Source organism: Sinocyclocheilus rhinocerous, unplaced genomic scaffold (genome assembly GCF_001515625.1).
Source record: "Sinocyclocheilus rhinocerous isolate Xijiao unplaced genomic scaffold, SAMN03320098_v1.1 scaffold444, whole genome shotgun sequence".
Taxonomy (NCBI): domain Eukaryota; kingdom Metazoa; phylum Chordata; class Actinopteri; order Cypriniformes; family Cyprinidae; genus Sinocyclocheilus; species Sinocyclocheilus rhinocerous.
In genome coordinates, this window is record NW_015645540.1 from 1,452,856 (window position 1) to 1,466,979 (window position 14,124).

The following is a 14,124-nucleotide window of genomic DNA, read 5'->3' on the forward strand; positions in this document are numbered from 1 at the left end:
TGGTGACATGTGGCCAAGTATGGTGACCCATACTTGGAATTAGTGCTCTGCATTTAACCCATCCAAAAAGTGCACGCACACAGCAGTGAACACACACACACACCGTGAACACACACCCGGAGCAGTGGGCAGCCATTTATGCTGCGGCGCCCGGGGAGCAGTTGGGGGTTCACCCCCACCTACAATCCCTGCCGGTACGAGACTCGAACCCACAACCTTTGGGTTACGAGTCCGACTCTCTAACCATTAGGCCACAACTTCCCCAATGTGTCACCTTTAAGGTGCTCTTTCAGTTTGCCCTGCAGATGTTGGATGGAGCTGAACCTCAGAACCTGAACTGTCCTACATATGGTGGAGTTCTTGGCACTCCTGGACACAACGGTCTGCCTGGCAGAGATGGTAAAAATGGAGCAATTGGACCCAAAGGAGAGAAACGAGAGTCAGGTCTGTGAAAGAGAGTGAGTGAGTGAGTGAATGAGTGAGTTAGTGGTTCACCAACTGTGTAATGAAGGGAGATGAGATTTCACACCTACTATACTGTCTTAGGAGTGAATGTGCAGGGGCCGCCGGGTAAAGCAGGTCCACCTGGGCCAGCTGGAGAGAAGGGGGAAAAAGGACTCCAAGGTCTACCAGGTATTAAACATTACACGCTTTTATTTAGCTTTTTGAAAATTCCTTGTCTGAAATTACAGTTTCAGGCAATATGAAAATGTTGATTTTTTTTATCTCAAAAAAGTTTTTTGTTAACATTTTATATTTAATAATTTATGTTCATCCATGTAGGCATGTACCTAAGTGTAATTATTATATTTCCAGGCTTTCCTGGTCATGACAGCATATCTGACATGCAGCAACTTAATGCCAAGATTGCCATGATTGCGAAGGTTGTGAGTTTTAACCAGTCTATGGTTTTTAAGATATTCAGACAAGTTGGACAGAAATACTATGTCACTGATGGTTTTGAGGCAGCTTTTGATGCAGTACTGTTAGGACGTTGGTGGAAGAATAGTTTTGCCAAGAACTTCTATACAGAGAACAATGCATTATTGAAATGAGCAGTATCCAGTGGTTTAGGTAGTAAGAAGCCGTATATTCGTGTCACAGACAGAGAAACAGAGGGACGGTTTGTGGACACTGAGGAAAAGCAATTGGCATTTACCAACTGGGGTCCTGGTCAGCCTGATGACTATAAGGGACTACAAGACTGTGGTACTATAACAGACTCTGGCCTTTGAGATGATGTCGGTTGTAATGGTCTACATCCCATCATAAGTGAAATAGAAATCTGATAGAATGTATACCACATTAAAAAGTATGCATATCTGCAATATTAATATGTTATTAACAGTGCACACAGAATGCACAGTTTAAATCACATTGTCAAATGTATCCTTTAAAAAAAATTACAGTGCATGAAATATACAAAAATAATTGCCATAAATGTTTTTTTAACACATTAATAAATGCATTATTACGATTATTTGTCATAAATCAAAGTGTCTCTTTTATTTCATTGCAAATCTGACATCAATTGCATAACTAACAGAACTAAAAACCACAGACATTTCAGAAAACGAAAAATTGATAAGATACCAAAATTGCAATACACAACCACTAAGTAACAAATATGAATTACTTTCAGTCAGTTACATATGAGCCCTGCATAAGGTTTACTAAAAAGCGTGCCAGCTGAAAATGTGTAGGGTAATCAACAGATGGTATTAAATCGATTAGTGGGTAAAAGTTTCTTGCAGGAGCTCAAGCGTTTGATGTCCTGGCTTTTTTTTTTTTAACTGTTCAAACAAAGTGAATTTGCACCAGACAAACACAACAGACAAACAGATAGAAGGGAAATTTGTAGATACGCACAACCAACCTCTAACTTTTACTAAATGAATGAAAAATGAACCTAATGATTATTGTGGGAATGAGGACTGTGTTGCCATCTACACAGATGGTGAATGGAATGACATTCCATAAAAACATAGAGTGCATTTGAAGCAATTATTTAGTTTCAAACATAAATTGTGAGTAAAAATGTTCTGGTTTGGCTACAATCATTGCCTTCTGAAAATCCTAAGAAAATCAATCACTAACATTTATTGTAAACATTGGATCTTGTTGTTTTGTATAAAACTTATCAAGTATACATCAAGTATTTTTGTGTTTGGACATCTGTATTTGGATTCATCAAATTATTTCTACACTATAAGAAAAAAAATAAGTAGAAAAATGGCAAAGGTAATGGTAATTTTCTGCCTCTGTTAAGTTTACAGACGTTTCCTTTAACCCTAAAACACAACACGATACAAAGCATAATTGACAATACAAGGAAAACACCTTAATAAAATCAATACAGATCGTATATTACAGAGTGTTAAATATGGTTCACATATTTTGCACAAATCAAGATAATAAGTGATAATATTGTTTGTTACGTAATTGTATTATTAATTGAATGTCAAAGTTAATGGAAAATTACAGACAGTTATTTTTATGTTATATCACAGATGCATCATCAAAACCAAATTGAAATACTGATAAGATACATAATGAACCATGACCATAAATTTGACCAATAATGAACAGCATTCAATCAGTCAGAGGAATTGAGCCCTTCACAGTTGAAGCTGAACTTAAAGTGTGTCCAAAAGTGTATTTTATATAACAGATAGCTAAATGGGTTGGAAAAGTTTCTCTCAGGAACTCAAACATTTGAGGTCCTGGCGTTCTTTCAGCTGTTCAAACACAGTGCATTTGCATTAGACAAACTCTGAGCACCTACTGAAAAAAAAAGAAACCTTTCATAATAAGTTGATTGACCTCGATAATTAGGTCATGAATCAAAGTTTGTGTTTTTTCAGTTCAAAAACAATCTTTGTATGTTGCAAATAAATTACAGGACAACAAATATGACTGACAGATATCTAAAACTTGTAAAATGATATAGTATTTGTTTCTTTTTGTTTTGTCATTGAACTCTGATCTGGGTAACTACGTCGCTGAAATTAGATGAAGGGTTGTCTACAGTTGTGTTCTCTTTTAGTGCTGATCGCCAGGCCTGAACTGTTGGTAAGATTCATATGCTTCTGGTAAGGATTTTTAAAAAGCGGTAAACAAAAGAGTGAAGTAGCCTACATGTCAGTATGTTTTGTTATCAAGTTTTCAGTATTTTATAACTTTGATATGAGACCACTGTTGGGCAGAATGCTTTTTAACATTCAATAGAGAATTGAAAATGTGAGAGAAAAAGTTACACTTGTTGCTCTTAATTTACCTTCTTTTTACTTTCCATTGTGAACTTGTTTGCAATCAATAAATATGAATTATAATATCAAATACCGTTGTTATTAAATATAATTATATTCCGAGTGAAATTACATTTTTATGAAGTGAAAATCATTTTTAAAAAGTGAAAATAATTTTATAAACGGTAAAAATATTTTCCTTTGGACTCGAGAGTGCGTGTTCTCTGACGGCTGCGGCAACATAAATCCTGCTTGTTTCCACAGTGAACAGCAGATGGCGCTGTTAATGCATCAGATCTGTGCTGCGCTGCTCCTAATGCAGTTTGTGCTGCTAATAGCTGCAGCTGAAAGTAGTTGTCCATCTTATTCTGGGGTGCCGGGCACATCTGGACACAACGGCAGCCCTGGCAGAGATGGAAGAGACGGGTTTCCTGGACAAAAAGGGGAAAAGGGAGATCCAGGTTTATGCTTTTAGTTGTTGGTGTATTATGTTTAAGTTAAGTTATAAAGTTTGATGTAGAACATAATGCAGACAGGCAAGGCGACTGCAGATCTGAGAAATGAGATTTAATCATCAATCTTACTCTGCAGGAGTTGGTGCACAGGGACCCCCAGGGAAAATAGGACCACCTGGTGTTGCTGCCCCTAAAGGAGACAAAGGGAATCCAGGTACACCAGGTAAAATTAAAGCACAGTGAATAGATTATTTTATTATTAATATTTTATTTTATTAAACAGAAAATCATTTATTCAAGCTTGGTGTCTATCTTTTTTCTTCTGAAAACAATGCAAGAATAAAAATAAAAAATCAGTCAAACAATCAATAAATAATGAGATTATATACTGTGATCAAGTATTTTCCTTTAACCATATCTTAATTGAGTTTATAGTTACATATAGACAGAATATAGCTACTTCTTGGTATTTTCTGCTTCTGATATTCACTCTGCTATGCTTTTACAGGCACTGGTGTTCAAAGCGCATTACAACTTAAATCAGATGTCAAATACCTAACAGACAGACTCACTATAGTTGAGAAAGGTAGAATTTTCCTATAAAAAATGTTTGCACTATACATATTTTGTTTATTCATGTAAGATGTTTATAAGATGTGTTTATAAGATCATTTCTTTAAAAATATATATTTTTTTAATGTTTAGTTCTAGGATTTCGCACGTTCAGGAAAGTGGGACAGAAGTATTACGTGTCTGATGGTCTGGTGGGAAATTTTGATAAGGCACAGAAGCTCTGCTCTGACGCTGGGGCTAAAATTGTCCTGCCAAGAAGTGAAGATGAGAATAACGTGCTAACTTCAATGCAGGCTGTCCTTGAGTTTACTAACGTATATGTTGGTGCAACAGACAGAAAGAAAGAAGGGCATTTTGTGGATATGAGTGACCAACCATTAACTTTCACCAACTGGATGGAAAAAGAGCCGAATGATTATAATGGAGCAGAGGACTGTACAGCTATTTACAAAAGTGGTGTGTGGAATGACATTAACTGTAATTCAGCATGGCATGTGGTGTGTGAACTGTGAAACAGATTATGAATTTTTACTGCTCTGATGTTTGAATGAAGAAGGAATAAAAGAAATCTTATAAAAACAGAGTGAATTAGCCTCATGAAAAACACCCATTAATATTCTACTAGCTTATCAGGTACAGTTCAGCAATGGTTTGAAGTTAAAATGTCTTAATAAATTAGTTTAAACATGCAGCTTTTTGTTTCACAAAATATTAACTGATGGACTGGAGTTGTGTGAATTACTTGAGGATTATTATGATGCTTTTATCAGCTCTTTGGACTCTCGTTCTGCGGGCACCCATTCACTGCAGATGATCAATTGGTGAGCAAGTGATGTAATGCTAAATTTATCCAAAACTGTTCAGATAAAGAAACAAACTCATCCACATCTTAGACGTCCTGAGGGTGAGTAAATTCTCAGCACATATTCATTTTTGGGTGAACTATTCCTTTAGTGAAATGCAATCAAGACTTGTAAAATAATGACACACTGATTTTTTGTGGCTGTTAAAAATTTATTGCATACTGGAAAATGTACTGCATATTGATACATTCATTTCAATATGAAATCCATATGGTTACCTAAGTTAAAAACACAAGAAAAGTATAATACAATGTTCTCTTTCTTTGAGGCAAATATCACACAAATATCATTACAACACTAGTGGCATAAACATCTTTTCAATCCAATTCTGGATTCTGTGGACACTCAAAAGGGGAAAAGCAGAAAACCGCTGAAACTGGTGTAACTGTTTTCATCATCAAAAACCCAGCTGTTCTCCCTCAGCTGTGTGTACACTTCATCACCCTTCTGCAGTGAGAGAACAACACCATTGCTGCCATTAGCATTGGTCTCAGGATTTTAAAAAAAATACAGAGCATTGGATCTGATTATTTTTGTGGAGACTGACTGCCATTTGGTTAGAAGGGTGAGCGTGAGCATAAAATCTGAAGAAATAGACTCCATTGACTGGTGCGGTGAATGTACCTTTGAGATACATAAACATATGAATTTAGGAACTGTAAAGAAATGCCTTTTATTACTTGAATATCCATACTCGCAATGGACAATTAACATAATAAAGAAATATGAATAGCACAGTTTACCATTGTTGGGGTCATATGCATTTCCAGTATTAATGAAGTTTTTTTGGTACACCAGAGTTTTCCGAGTATCAAAGGGTCCAAAATGTTGTGATCCAGATGCCAAAAGTCCAGCTGAAAAGGCAACCTTTTTGGCTGTAAAGGTAAGTGAATTTTTTTTTTTTTTTCATCATTTCACTTGGTTTTATATCTAACATAACAGAATAAATATTTTCATTTACCTTTATTTTCTGCCTGGATAGATTCAAGTTTATCACTTGATGCTTTTGTGAAAATCCTTAAAGCTGTTCAATGAACATTGAAGAATTTTGTTATTGTGTTTTGGGATGGAAATGACTCACCAGATCAATGTATTTTGTGAAGGTGAAAATGGATCAAACAAAATAGATGAGATGTAGATATAGAAAACTCACGCAACTATTACTGCGAGATATTTACCTTCATTCTCTTTCTTCAGTTCTGTAAGTGTTTCCTCAGTGGCTCTAAGCCTTTCCTCAATGTTCTTTAGCTGTGCTGATGTAATGAAATCATGTGCCAGTGAGACCCCAACAAAAAGCAATAAGAGTGTCTTTTGAGCTGCCAACATCTTCTGGCTAATGTTTTTATGGTGCATGTTGAATTTTGCACAGTTTGGGGCAATATGGAACCACATGATACAATAAAAGTAAACATGACCTTTGTCTTGTTTGGACTTGCATCACCGACTCCGACTAATCTGCAGTGATAATAACACTTCAGATTTGTTTTGGGAATATTCTATTCTTCTAATATAATTTTACAACTAATACTAAGTGCATTGATATGAAACTAATCAGCATAGAAATATATTGAATGTATTTGAAAAGCGTTTACTGTTGTCTCCCAATATAAAGATTAAATAAAAAATGTTTAGTCTTTTGTCACTTTGAAAGAGGAAAAGACTGTATAGTGACGTTTTTATTGCCAATTTATATATATATATATATATAAAACAAACATGAATGAACAACAAATGCAAATTTATAGACTTAATCTATAAAATATAAAATATTATTATAATAATATTAAATCTCGACAAAAATGCATTGCATCCTTTAACAAAATTAATTTAAAAGACAACACAGGTTCGTGACGTTCATACTCTCGTAAACTGACTTGTGGAGAACTCATATCGAACATAATGTTAATTCTCACGAAACAAAATCACATACTTTTCAAACATTCATGTGCCTGCTCTATGATTGGATAAAAAGTTAATTTAGGGCGTGACGTCACACTGTCGGTTGAACGAAGAAGGAAAGAAGCCAACTTCCGGTATGATGCGCTGAACAGGGACCACAAAACATAACTGCAAGGAAAATGCGGTAGGCTGTTGTCATAACTGAAAGAGAAATTAAAACACAGCACATCTCTGTGCTAACTTTACGACTTTTAAATAAATGTGGCATATGGTTAAGTTATATGGCCTAAGGGCTTTGTGACGGAAGCAATCGTGTTAGCTGATCAGTCATCGATCGATCGGTATTAGGGAGTGCGCGAGCTCTGCGCGCGGTTGAACATGGGGACGAGATCGAGCCGTTTACACGAGGAGACTCCTTCGACACCTTTCGATAAAGATGGCATCAAGAGAGAGTCCTGTCGACGAATCCGAAGCACCAGGCCCACTAGCCTCATGGTGGAGTTCTCCGGGAGTTTCGACCATGACTCGGAGACAAACCGCAGCCGGTCGGAAGAGGGCAGCGACTCGGATACCGGGCAGCAGGCGAGCAGCGACGGCAGCCCCGCCGACAGCCACATGTCCCCGTCTCTGAGCAGCCAGGCCACGCCGACGGACGAGAACGGGGCCGAGGAGAAACGCGAGGAGGATGGCAGTCCAGGAGGCCCTGTGAGCAGGGAGGAAATAGGCCGTGCACCGCAGCGCACTTTCTCGGAGCGTTTGCCCGGTGGTCGCCATTCTTCCGCCAGCGGCGTCACAGGCAGGTCCGCCCGGGTGAGGGGGACTCACTCCCGGCCAGTGTCTGAGGCGTGGATCGGCCTCTACAGGGTCAACAACCGCCACGGTGGTAAGTTGAAAGACTCGCCGTTCCTTTCCCGCAGTAGTCATTTCAGACGTTACACCCTATTCAGCTCCAGTTCTGTCATTTAAACCTGCACTGTTTACATTGAATAATAATATATATATATATTATATTAATATATATATATAAGTATAAACCAAAATAATCTTATATGGTCCTTTTCATGGTATTCAAAGAGAGAGTTCACCCCAAAATTTAAATTGTCATCGTTTATTCTCCTTATGTTTCAGATCTATATTAGTTTCATTAAAAGATGTTAGACAGCCCTCTTTACCATTAACTTTCATTGAAAGTGACTGCATCTGCTAGTCACTAATATTCATCTCATTTGGTTTTCCACATGCAAGCAAATGTCAATCCAAAAACGTTCATTAATCTAGTTAGCTTAATGAAAGTTTGGTGACACTTTACTGTAAGCTTCCATTTGTTAGCATTCATTAACAAGGACTAGCAATAATATTTGAAAGCATTTATTAAGTTTAGTTAATGTTAACTTAAACATTTATTAATATATTATTAGAATAAAAAACTGTTAATAATATTTAGTGGTCCTGAGCTAACATGAACCAACAAAGAATAAATACTGTAATAAATGTATTGCTCATTGTTAATGCTTTAACTAATGGGATCTTATTGTAACAGAATTGTAATTGTTACAGAAAGTTTATATACATAATAATGTAGACAACAAGCCCATTTTGACTGTAATGTGAGTTAATTTTCAGTATTATCTGTTTTAAACCAAATAAAACATGGAAGGTGATTAAAAAAAGATTAATGAGTCTATACGAGACTAATGAGCTTGCAATGTAATTAGGCTTTGTAGACATTTCAAGCATTCCTGACAGGATGATCTATGATGGATTGAAACACAAAGACCAGAGGTGAACCCGGTTCACTTGATGATCTTTGTGTATTTTTTTTTTACACAATATTGGTCCGTTGGCTGTAGTCCAGCCAGAAGGTTCTGAAAAGTGGGCCACATGGGCGCATACTCACCCGTCTATTACTGTGACTGGTCTGCATATCACAAAACCCTTTCTACATCTCCATTTTACAATGCTAGACAACTTGCTTGATTGTTTTCCCCTCCTTTCCAGCTATTCGGTGTCCCTTCTGCACCAAGCCGTTCCCTGGAGGGCGAATCGAGGACCATCTTCTAAGTTGTCTGACTTCTCCACCTCTCCCTTATAACAGTAAGCATCCCATTTGTTTTTATTGTTGTTTTTCTTTCATCTGCTAATAACTTGGTTGTTAATTCTCTTATCTTGTCCAACAGCTGATGTGCTAGCTAAGGACAGTGGAGAGTGTTCAATCTGTCTCGAAGACCTGCTACAAGGGGAAACCATTGCTCGACTGGCCTGCCTGTGTGTCTACCATAAGAGGTAACCATAACATCCTAAATCCAAATAATAATAGTCAGGATTTACATTTAGCAGACGCTTTTATCCAAAGCGACTTACAAAGTGAGGACAATGGAAGCAATCAAAATCAACAAAAGAGCAATGATATGCAAATATCATATATAATATATATATGCTATACAAATGTTTTCAAATATGTAATGGCTGATATTTCTCTAAATAGCTGCATTGACACATGGAGCAAAGTGAAGCCATGCTGCCCTGAGCATCCTTTTGATTGATTCATGTCTTTACGTGCAATGACACTTTGACTCAGGTAAGTTTGGTTATTCAAGTAGTTTTCTTTGTTAAAAAATTTTTCAGAAGAAAGAAACCCATACAAGTTTTTAAACATTTTTAAGTGAATGATTCCTTAAAAGGAATTTGCTGAAAACGTACTCAACCTTAGGCCATCCAAGATGTAGAGGAGTTTGTTTTTCCATCTGAACAGATTGAGAAATTTAGCATTACATCACTTGCTCACCAATGGATCTTCTGCAGTGAATGGGTGCCGTGAGAATTAGTCTACATCACTATAATCCACAAGTAATCCACACGACTCCAGTCAATCAGTTAATTCATTCCCATTCACTGCATAGGATCCATTGGTGAGCAAGTGATGTAATGCTAAATTTCTTGAAATTCATTCTTATGAAACAAACTCATCTACGTCTTGGATGACCTGAGGGTGAGTAACTTAATATCTTAAGTGTGTATTTTCTCTGCTTCATGTTTTTAGGAGACAATACCCCCTTGCAGGAGCATATATTTTCTGATGAGAGGACTGAGAGAAAGACACAAAGGAACAAAAACAAATAACAAGCATCAACACTTGTGGTCAGATTAATCAGTCTGGCCTTGAGTGAGCCTGGCTTTAACTATCTGATGTGATTCTTGAGACTTGGCTTTTCTCTGCTCTACAGCACCTGCGTGAACGGCGGGTTTGCTCTGCTTGCCTTTCCTCTCTTAACTCTTTTCTTTAAAGCTCAGAGTGAAACTTGTAAACTGAACAGAACTTTGTAAAAGAAACATGTAAATGGTGAGAAGTTACACATGGATCGTCTCTCTTCATGGACATCTTGATCTCCCGGAGGGATGGTGTTGTTCTTACCATGGAAACGTGGCAATCTGTAATTTATGCCAGGCTTAGCGTTTGGTTTTGTGCAGCCTGCTGGGGTTGCGTTGGCTTGAATGAACTACTTGATTTTGTAGAGTGTGTTGGGAAGATCCCGGATGGAAAGCAAGTGAGTTGTACATGCGTAAATATTGCACAGGATTACATATGATTGAAGGCATGATGATTTATATTTTTGGGGGATAGTCTTTTACCCTTTTCTGTTTTTGTTACTGTAGGAACATCAAAAAGGCAGAGTGAAATTTCCAATAGATTTGTTCGATTTAAACTACCATGAATAGTGATTTTAACCATTGAGGCAAAACTCCCTCTCATTACCACATCAAGCTCTTTTAACCTCTTGATCTGATTGCTTTTACTCAATTCAGCTGTATATTGTTAACAGATCAGAGCGATACTTCCACTAGTTAGGACAATAGATGTTATTGGTTGCAGTGAAGTGCGTGTGTGTACTCGAATGCAAAAGATTTTGACGCTGATGAACTGACAGCATGTACTACTCTTGGAGGGAAGGTTTGTGAAATTGCCTCTTTGCATCTCAGACGTAGTAGCCTGGAGAAATCCTGTCACTTTACACTCTTTACACCAGGCCTCCTCTACGTTGAATGAGGCATCTGTGGTACGGAGATGTATGTCAGGCACAGTAATGCCATATGGCGCTTGCTTTGCCTGAGGATGGCGATTGTGAACGGCTGATGGGTAATTATGACAATGTCGTCGACCCCCTTGGAAAGAACAATGGAATAAATATGATGGAACGGTAATAGTTTTTTTTTTGTTTTTTTTGACAGACCTACACAGGGTAAATACTTTGAGAAGATCTTTCATGTTTTGAGGTTTATGGGGTTTGCTGATTGTGGGTGTTAACATGTTCATTATTCTATTGTGTCTTGTAGAGGTCATTTGGTCTGTTACTTTTTTGCCTTAGCTTGAGGAATCATATTTTGAGTGGTAAGACCTCTGAACGGAGAATTTGCTTTTCTCAGCAGAGAGGTTACTTCTAACTTTGAAAGTATTGTAATGCGTTTCCTTTACAGGACAGTCTGACGGTTCTTTCCAATTGAAAACATGAGAAATGCCAAGTGTGTCTGTGTGAGTCAAAGGCAAAAGTCATTCTTACAGTTACATTTATGTTTTGTGTCGGTGTAGTGCATTGTGGAGTGGAGGGAGGTATTGTCAGAGTATTTTGACAATCTTTTAAGCTCTCTAAGTTAGCTTTTGCCCTTTAACTTAATGTGGTGCCATACCTCAATATCCATATTTACTATACTAACATGGGGCTTAGCTAACTCCAAAGTTGTTGCTTGTTTTTTTTTTCCTTTAAATATTATATATACACAGTATAAATACCATAGCAAGTTCTGTAATTATTCAGTGCTAAGGGTATCTACCTGCTTGATCCTGTGTTTCGACAGTTGTTGGTCAAATATGAATGAGTTGGGAATGTTCTTTAGGTCAATATGATTTGCATATATTCACATCCCCAAACACAGACAATCTGCCTTCATTCTGCTAAAGAACAATTGAGTATTTATTTATTAAAGTGTAAATATGTATCACATTTCAAAATGGTGACTAGTCTTTTGTTTGTCCATGATGCTGTTTCTATGCCTAAATATTTTGTATGTCTGAAAAATATGTTTTTATATGTAATTTTTTACAATAAATATGCTTAAGTGTGATGGTTGTTGTGCTTTGGATCATCTTTGCTAATGGAAATATATTACATTTTACATGTGTATATATACAGTGTGTGTGTAAAACGCACTGTCACCATAATTTCATATTTGTTTTATGGTAAACATTTTAAATTCTGTTAAAAAGGAAGCACTTGTGCCTGAGCTAAGTGGGTTTTGTCATGAAGTGTCAAAATTCTATATAACATATTCCGACAGCTCTTGCTGCACTTGCATTTTGTGGTTGAATTTGTGAAACTTGTTAACCAGACCCCCATACACACACAACTGAACAGGCAAACAAAGTCAACTTACTTTTACAATAGTACTAAGACGATGTGCTAGAAAGTCTAGAAAATCTAGCATGTTGCTTTATATCTGCAAATGTACACAAGCTTGCAAAGTCAAGATTTTAGGATTTGCCTATTTTTTGTGTCAAACGATGCAACTGGTTAAAGATTGCATATTAGAATTATTGTCATTTAATGGTGGAGTCATAAGTACTAATTCAAAAAGTGGGCACTGAGAAAGGAAGCCAGTGGTGTGAACTTTTACATTAGCAACTTTTGGTCAATTGTGTGCATTTGTGTGAACTACTTCACAGCAGATTTTCCACAGAGGGTGTTTTGGAAATGATGTAATGGGAGGATATGGAACCAACTTTAGTCTGTGTGAAACAAAGATGAGGCATTAACATCTTAGAGCTCTGAGTGCTCAGACTTCAAACCAGACCACACTGAGGGTAAGAAGAATCAAGTAAAACAATACACAAACATGCTGAAGTGGTACACCTAAACGTATGCTGTCTTAAAAGCTTTTTTTTGTGCACTCACCTCATGAAAAAAAAAATTGGAAAAAAAATATCAGTCAATAGAAGTGATTTTTGGAATTTTTCTTGTCTTTCCTGACAACTAGAAGAATTCATAATATTAAAGCAGAAATATATTAAGTATTGTAGTAAAATTAACACATAAATTTAAAATTATATGTTCATGGAGAAGAGTGATTTATTTTTAAACACTTGGAAAAAATGATCATCTAGTCTTTTCCCAATATATTGATACATTTATTTATTTATAAAAGTGTATTATTATTTATATTTTTTTAAAGTTGTGAATGTTACTAAAATGTCTTTAGTAATATCTTTAAAAAAACTGGAAAATTTCACATTTTATTTTATCAGTATTTCTTATATCAGTACTCAGGATAATTTTCAGGATCATCTTAACCTTTTGGCATATCAAATGGAACTGTAACAAACCACACAATAACAAGCAAACACTACAGACCCCACCATTTCCTGTACACTGTGGTGCTTTTTCTACATGTTTTTTTTCTTTGACTCATAGACACTTCTACCTCAAAATGGAAAAATCTTTTCCTGTTATTTTGACATTCTGACACTGCAGTCTCAACTAACCACATCTTGTTTAGGATGACGGATGTAGAGAACCAAAAAACTGCGACTGAGAGTGACCCTAGCCATGCAATGACAGCACCAATGTATCCCCCACCTCCATACATGCCCCCTCCTACGGGGCCTGTCATGTACCCTCAACCCGTTCCTGTGCCAGTCAGCTTCATCCCACCCAACCTGTCACCAGAAGAGTCAGAAGAACCGAGTCCAGACCCAGCAGGTGTTTTACTATATTGAATTTCTTACTGTTTGCAAGATCCATGTAACATTTACAAAACCAAACAATCTGAGCAACGTTTGAGAAATAACCATCTAATGACTTGAATGTCATCACAATAATATTTTTCTTCTTTAACATAGCTGTATTTATTTCCACCTGAGGAACATCAGGGGTGTATTCCAGAAAGCATGGTTAACTTACCGGCCGCTAAACCCTGAACTTTCGGTTGATTAACCCAAAACCTTGCTTACTCGAGGTATGTGGTTCCAAAAACGTGTCCAGTTTACTCAACCCAGAGTATATTCCTGGTTAAGACTCAAGACATTCTCAACAGAGC

At 36.9% G+C, this 14,124-nt stretch overlaps 2 protein-coding genes and 3 pseudogenes across 3 annotated transcripts; 4 read left to right on the forward strand and 1 right to left on the reverse strand.

Annotated features, from left to right (window-relative positions):
• Positions 1-1,341, forward strand: part of LOC107706290 (mannose-binding protein C-like) — a 4,694-nt pseudogene extending 3,353 nt beyond the window's left edge.
• Positions 1,342-2,994: 1,653 nt separating this feature from the next.
• Positions 2,995-4,857, forward strand: LOC107706322 (mannose-binding protein C-like). Of its 2 annotated transcripts, none has more exons than XM_016509986.1 (5): positions 2,995-3,092; positions 3,513-3,709; positions 3,840-3,926; positions 4,212-4,289; positions 4,409-4,857. In XM_016509986.1, the coding sequence occupies exons 1-5, from the start codon at positions 3,013-3,015 to the stop codon at positions 4,786-4,788; spliced, it is 822 nt and encodes a 273-aa protein (XP_016365472.1). In that variant the 5' UTR covers positions 2,995-3,012; the 3' UTR covers positions 4,789-4,857. The 2 variants fall into 2 exon arrangements, with proteins under 2 accessions (XP_016365472.1, XP_016365474.1); XM_016509988.1 differs by having other exon boundaries at positions 2,998-3,072.
• Positions 4,858-5,282: 425 nt separating this feature from the next.
• LOC107706323 (complement C1q-like protein 2) lies at positions 5,283-6,582 on the reverse strand (annotated as a pseudogene).
• Positions 6,583-7,122: 540 nt separating this feature from the next.
• Positions 7,123-12,156, forward strand: LOC107706368 (E3 ubiquitin-protein ligase znrf1-like). The gene is made up of 5 exons (XM_016510061.1): positions 7,123-7,921; positions 9,037-9,132; positions 9,216-9,321; positions 9,524-9,616; positions 10,079-12,156. The coding sequence occupies exons 1-4, from the start codon at positions 7,417-7,419 to the stop codon at positions 9,579-9,581; spliced, it is 765 nt and encodes a 254-aa protein (XP_016365547.1). The 5' UTR covers positions 7,123-7,416; the 3' UTR covers positions 9,582-9,616; positions 10,079-12,156.
• A 1,429-nt stretch (positions 12,157-13,585) lies between these two features.
• LOC107706291 (protein lifeguard 1-like) overlaps positions 13,586-14,124 on the forward strand; it is a 6,765-nt pseudogene continuing 6,226 nt past the window's right edge.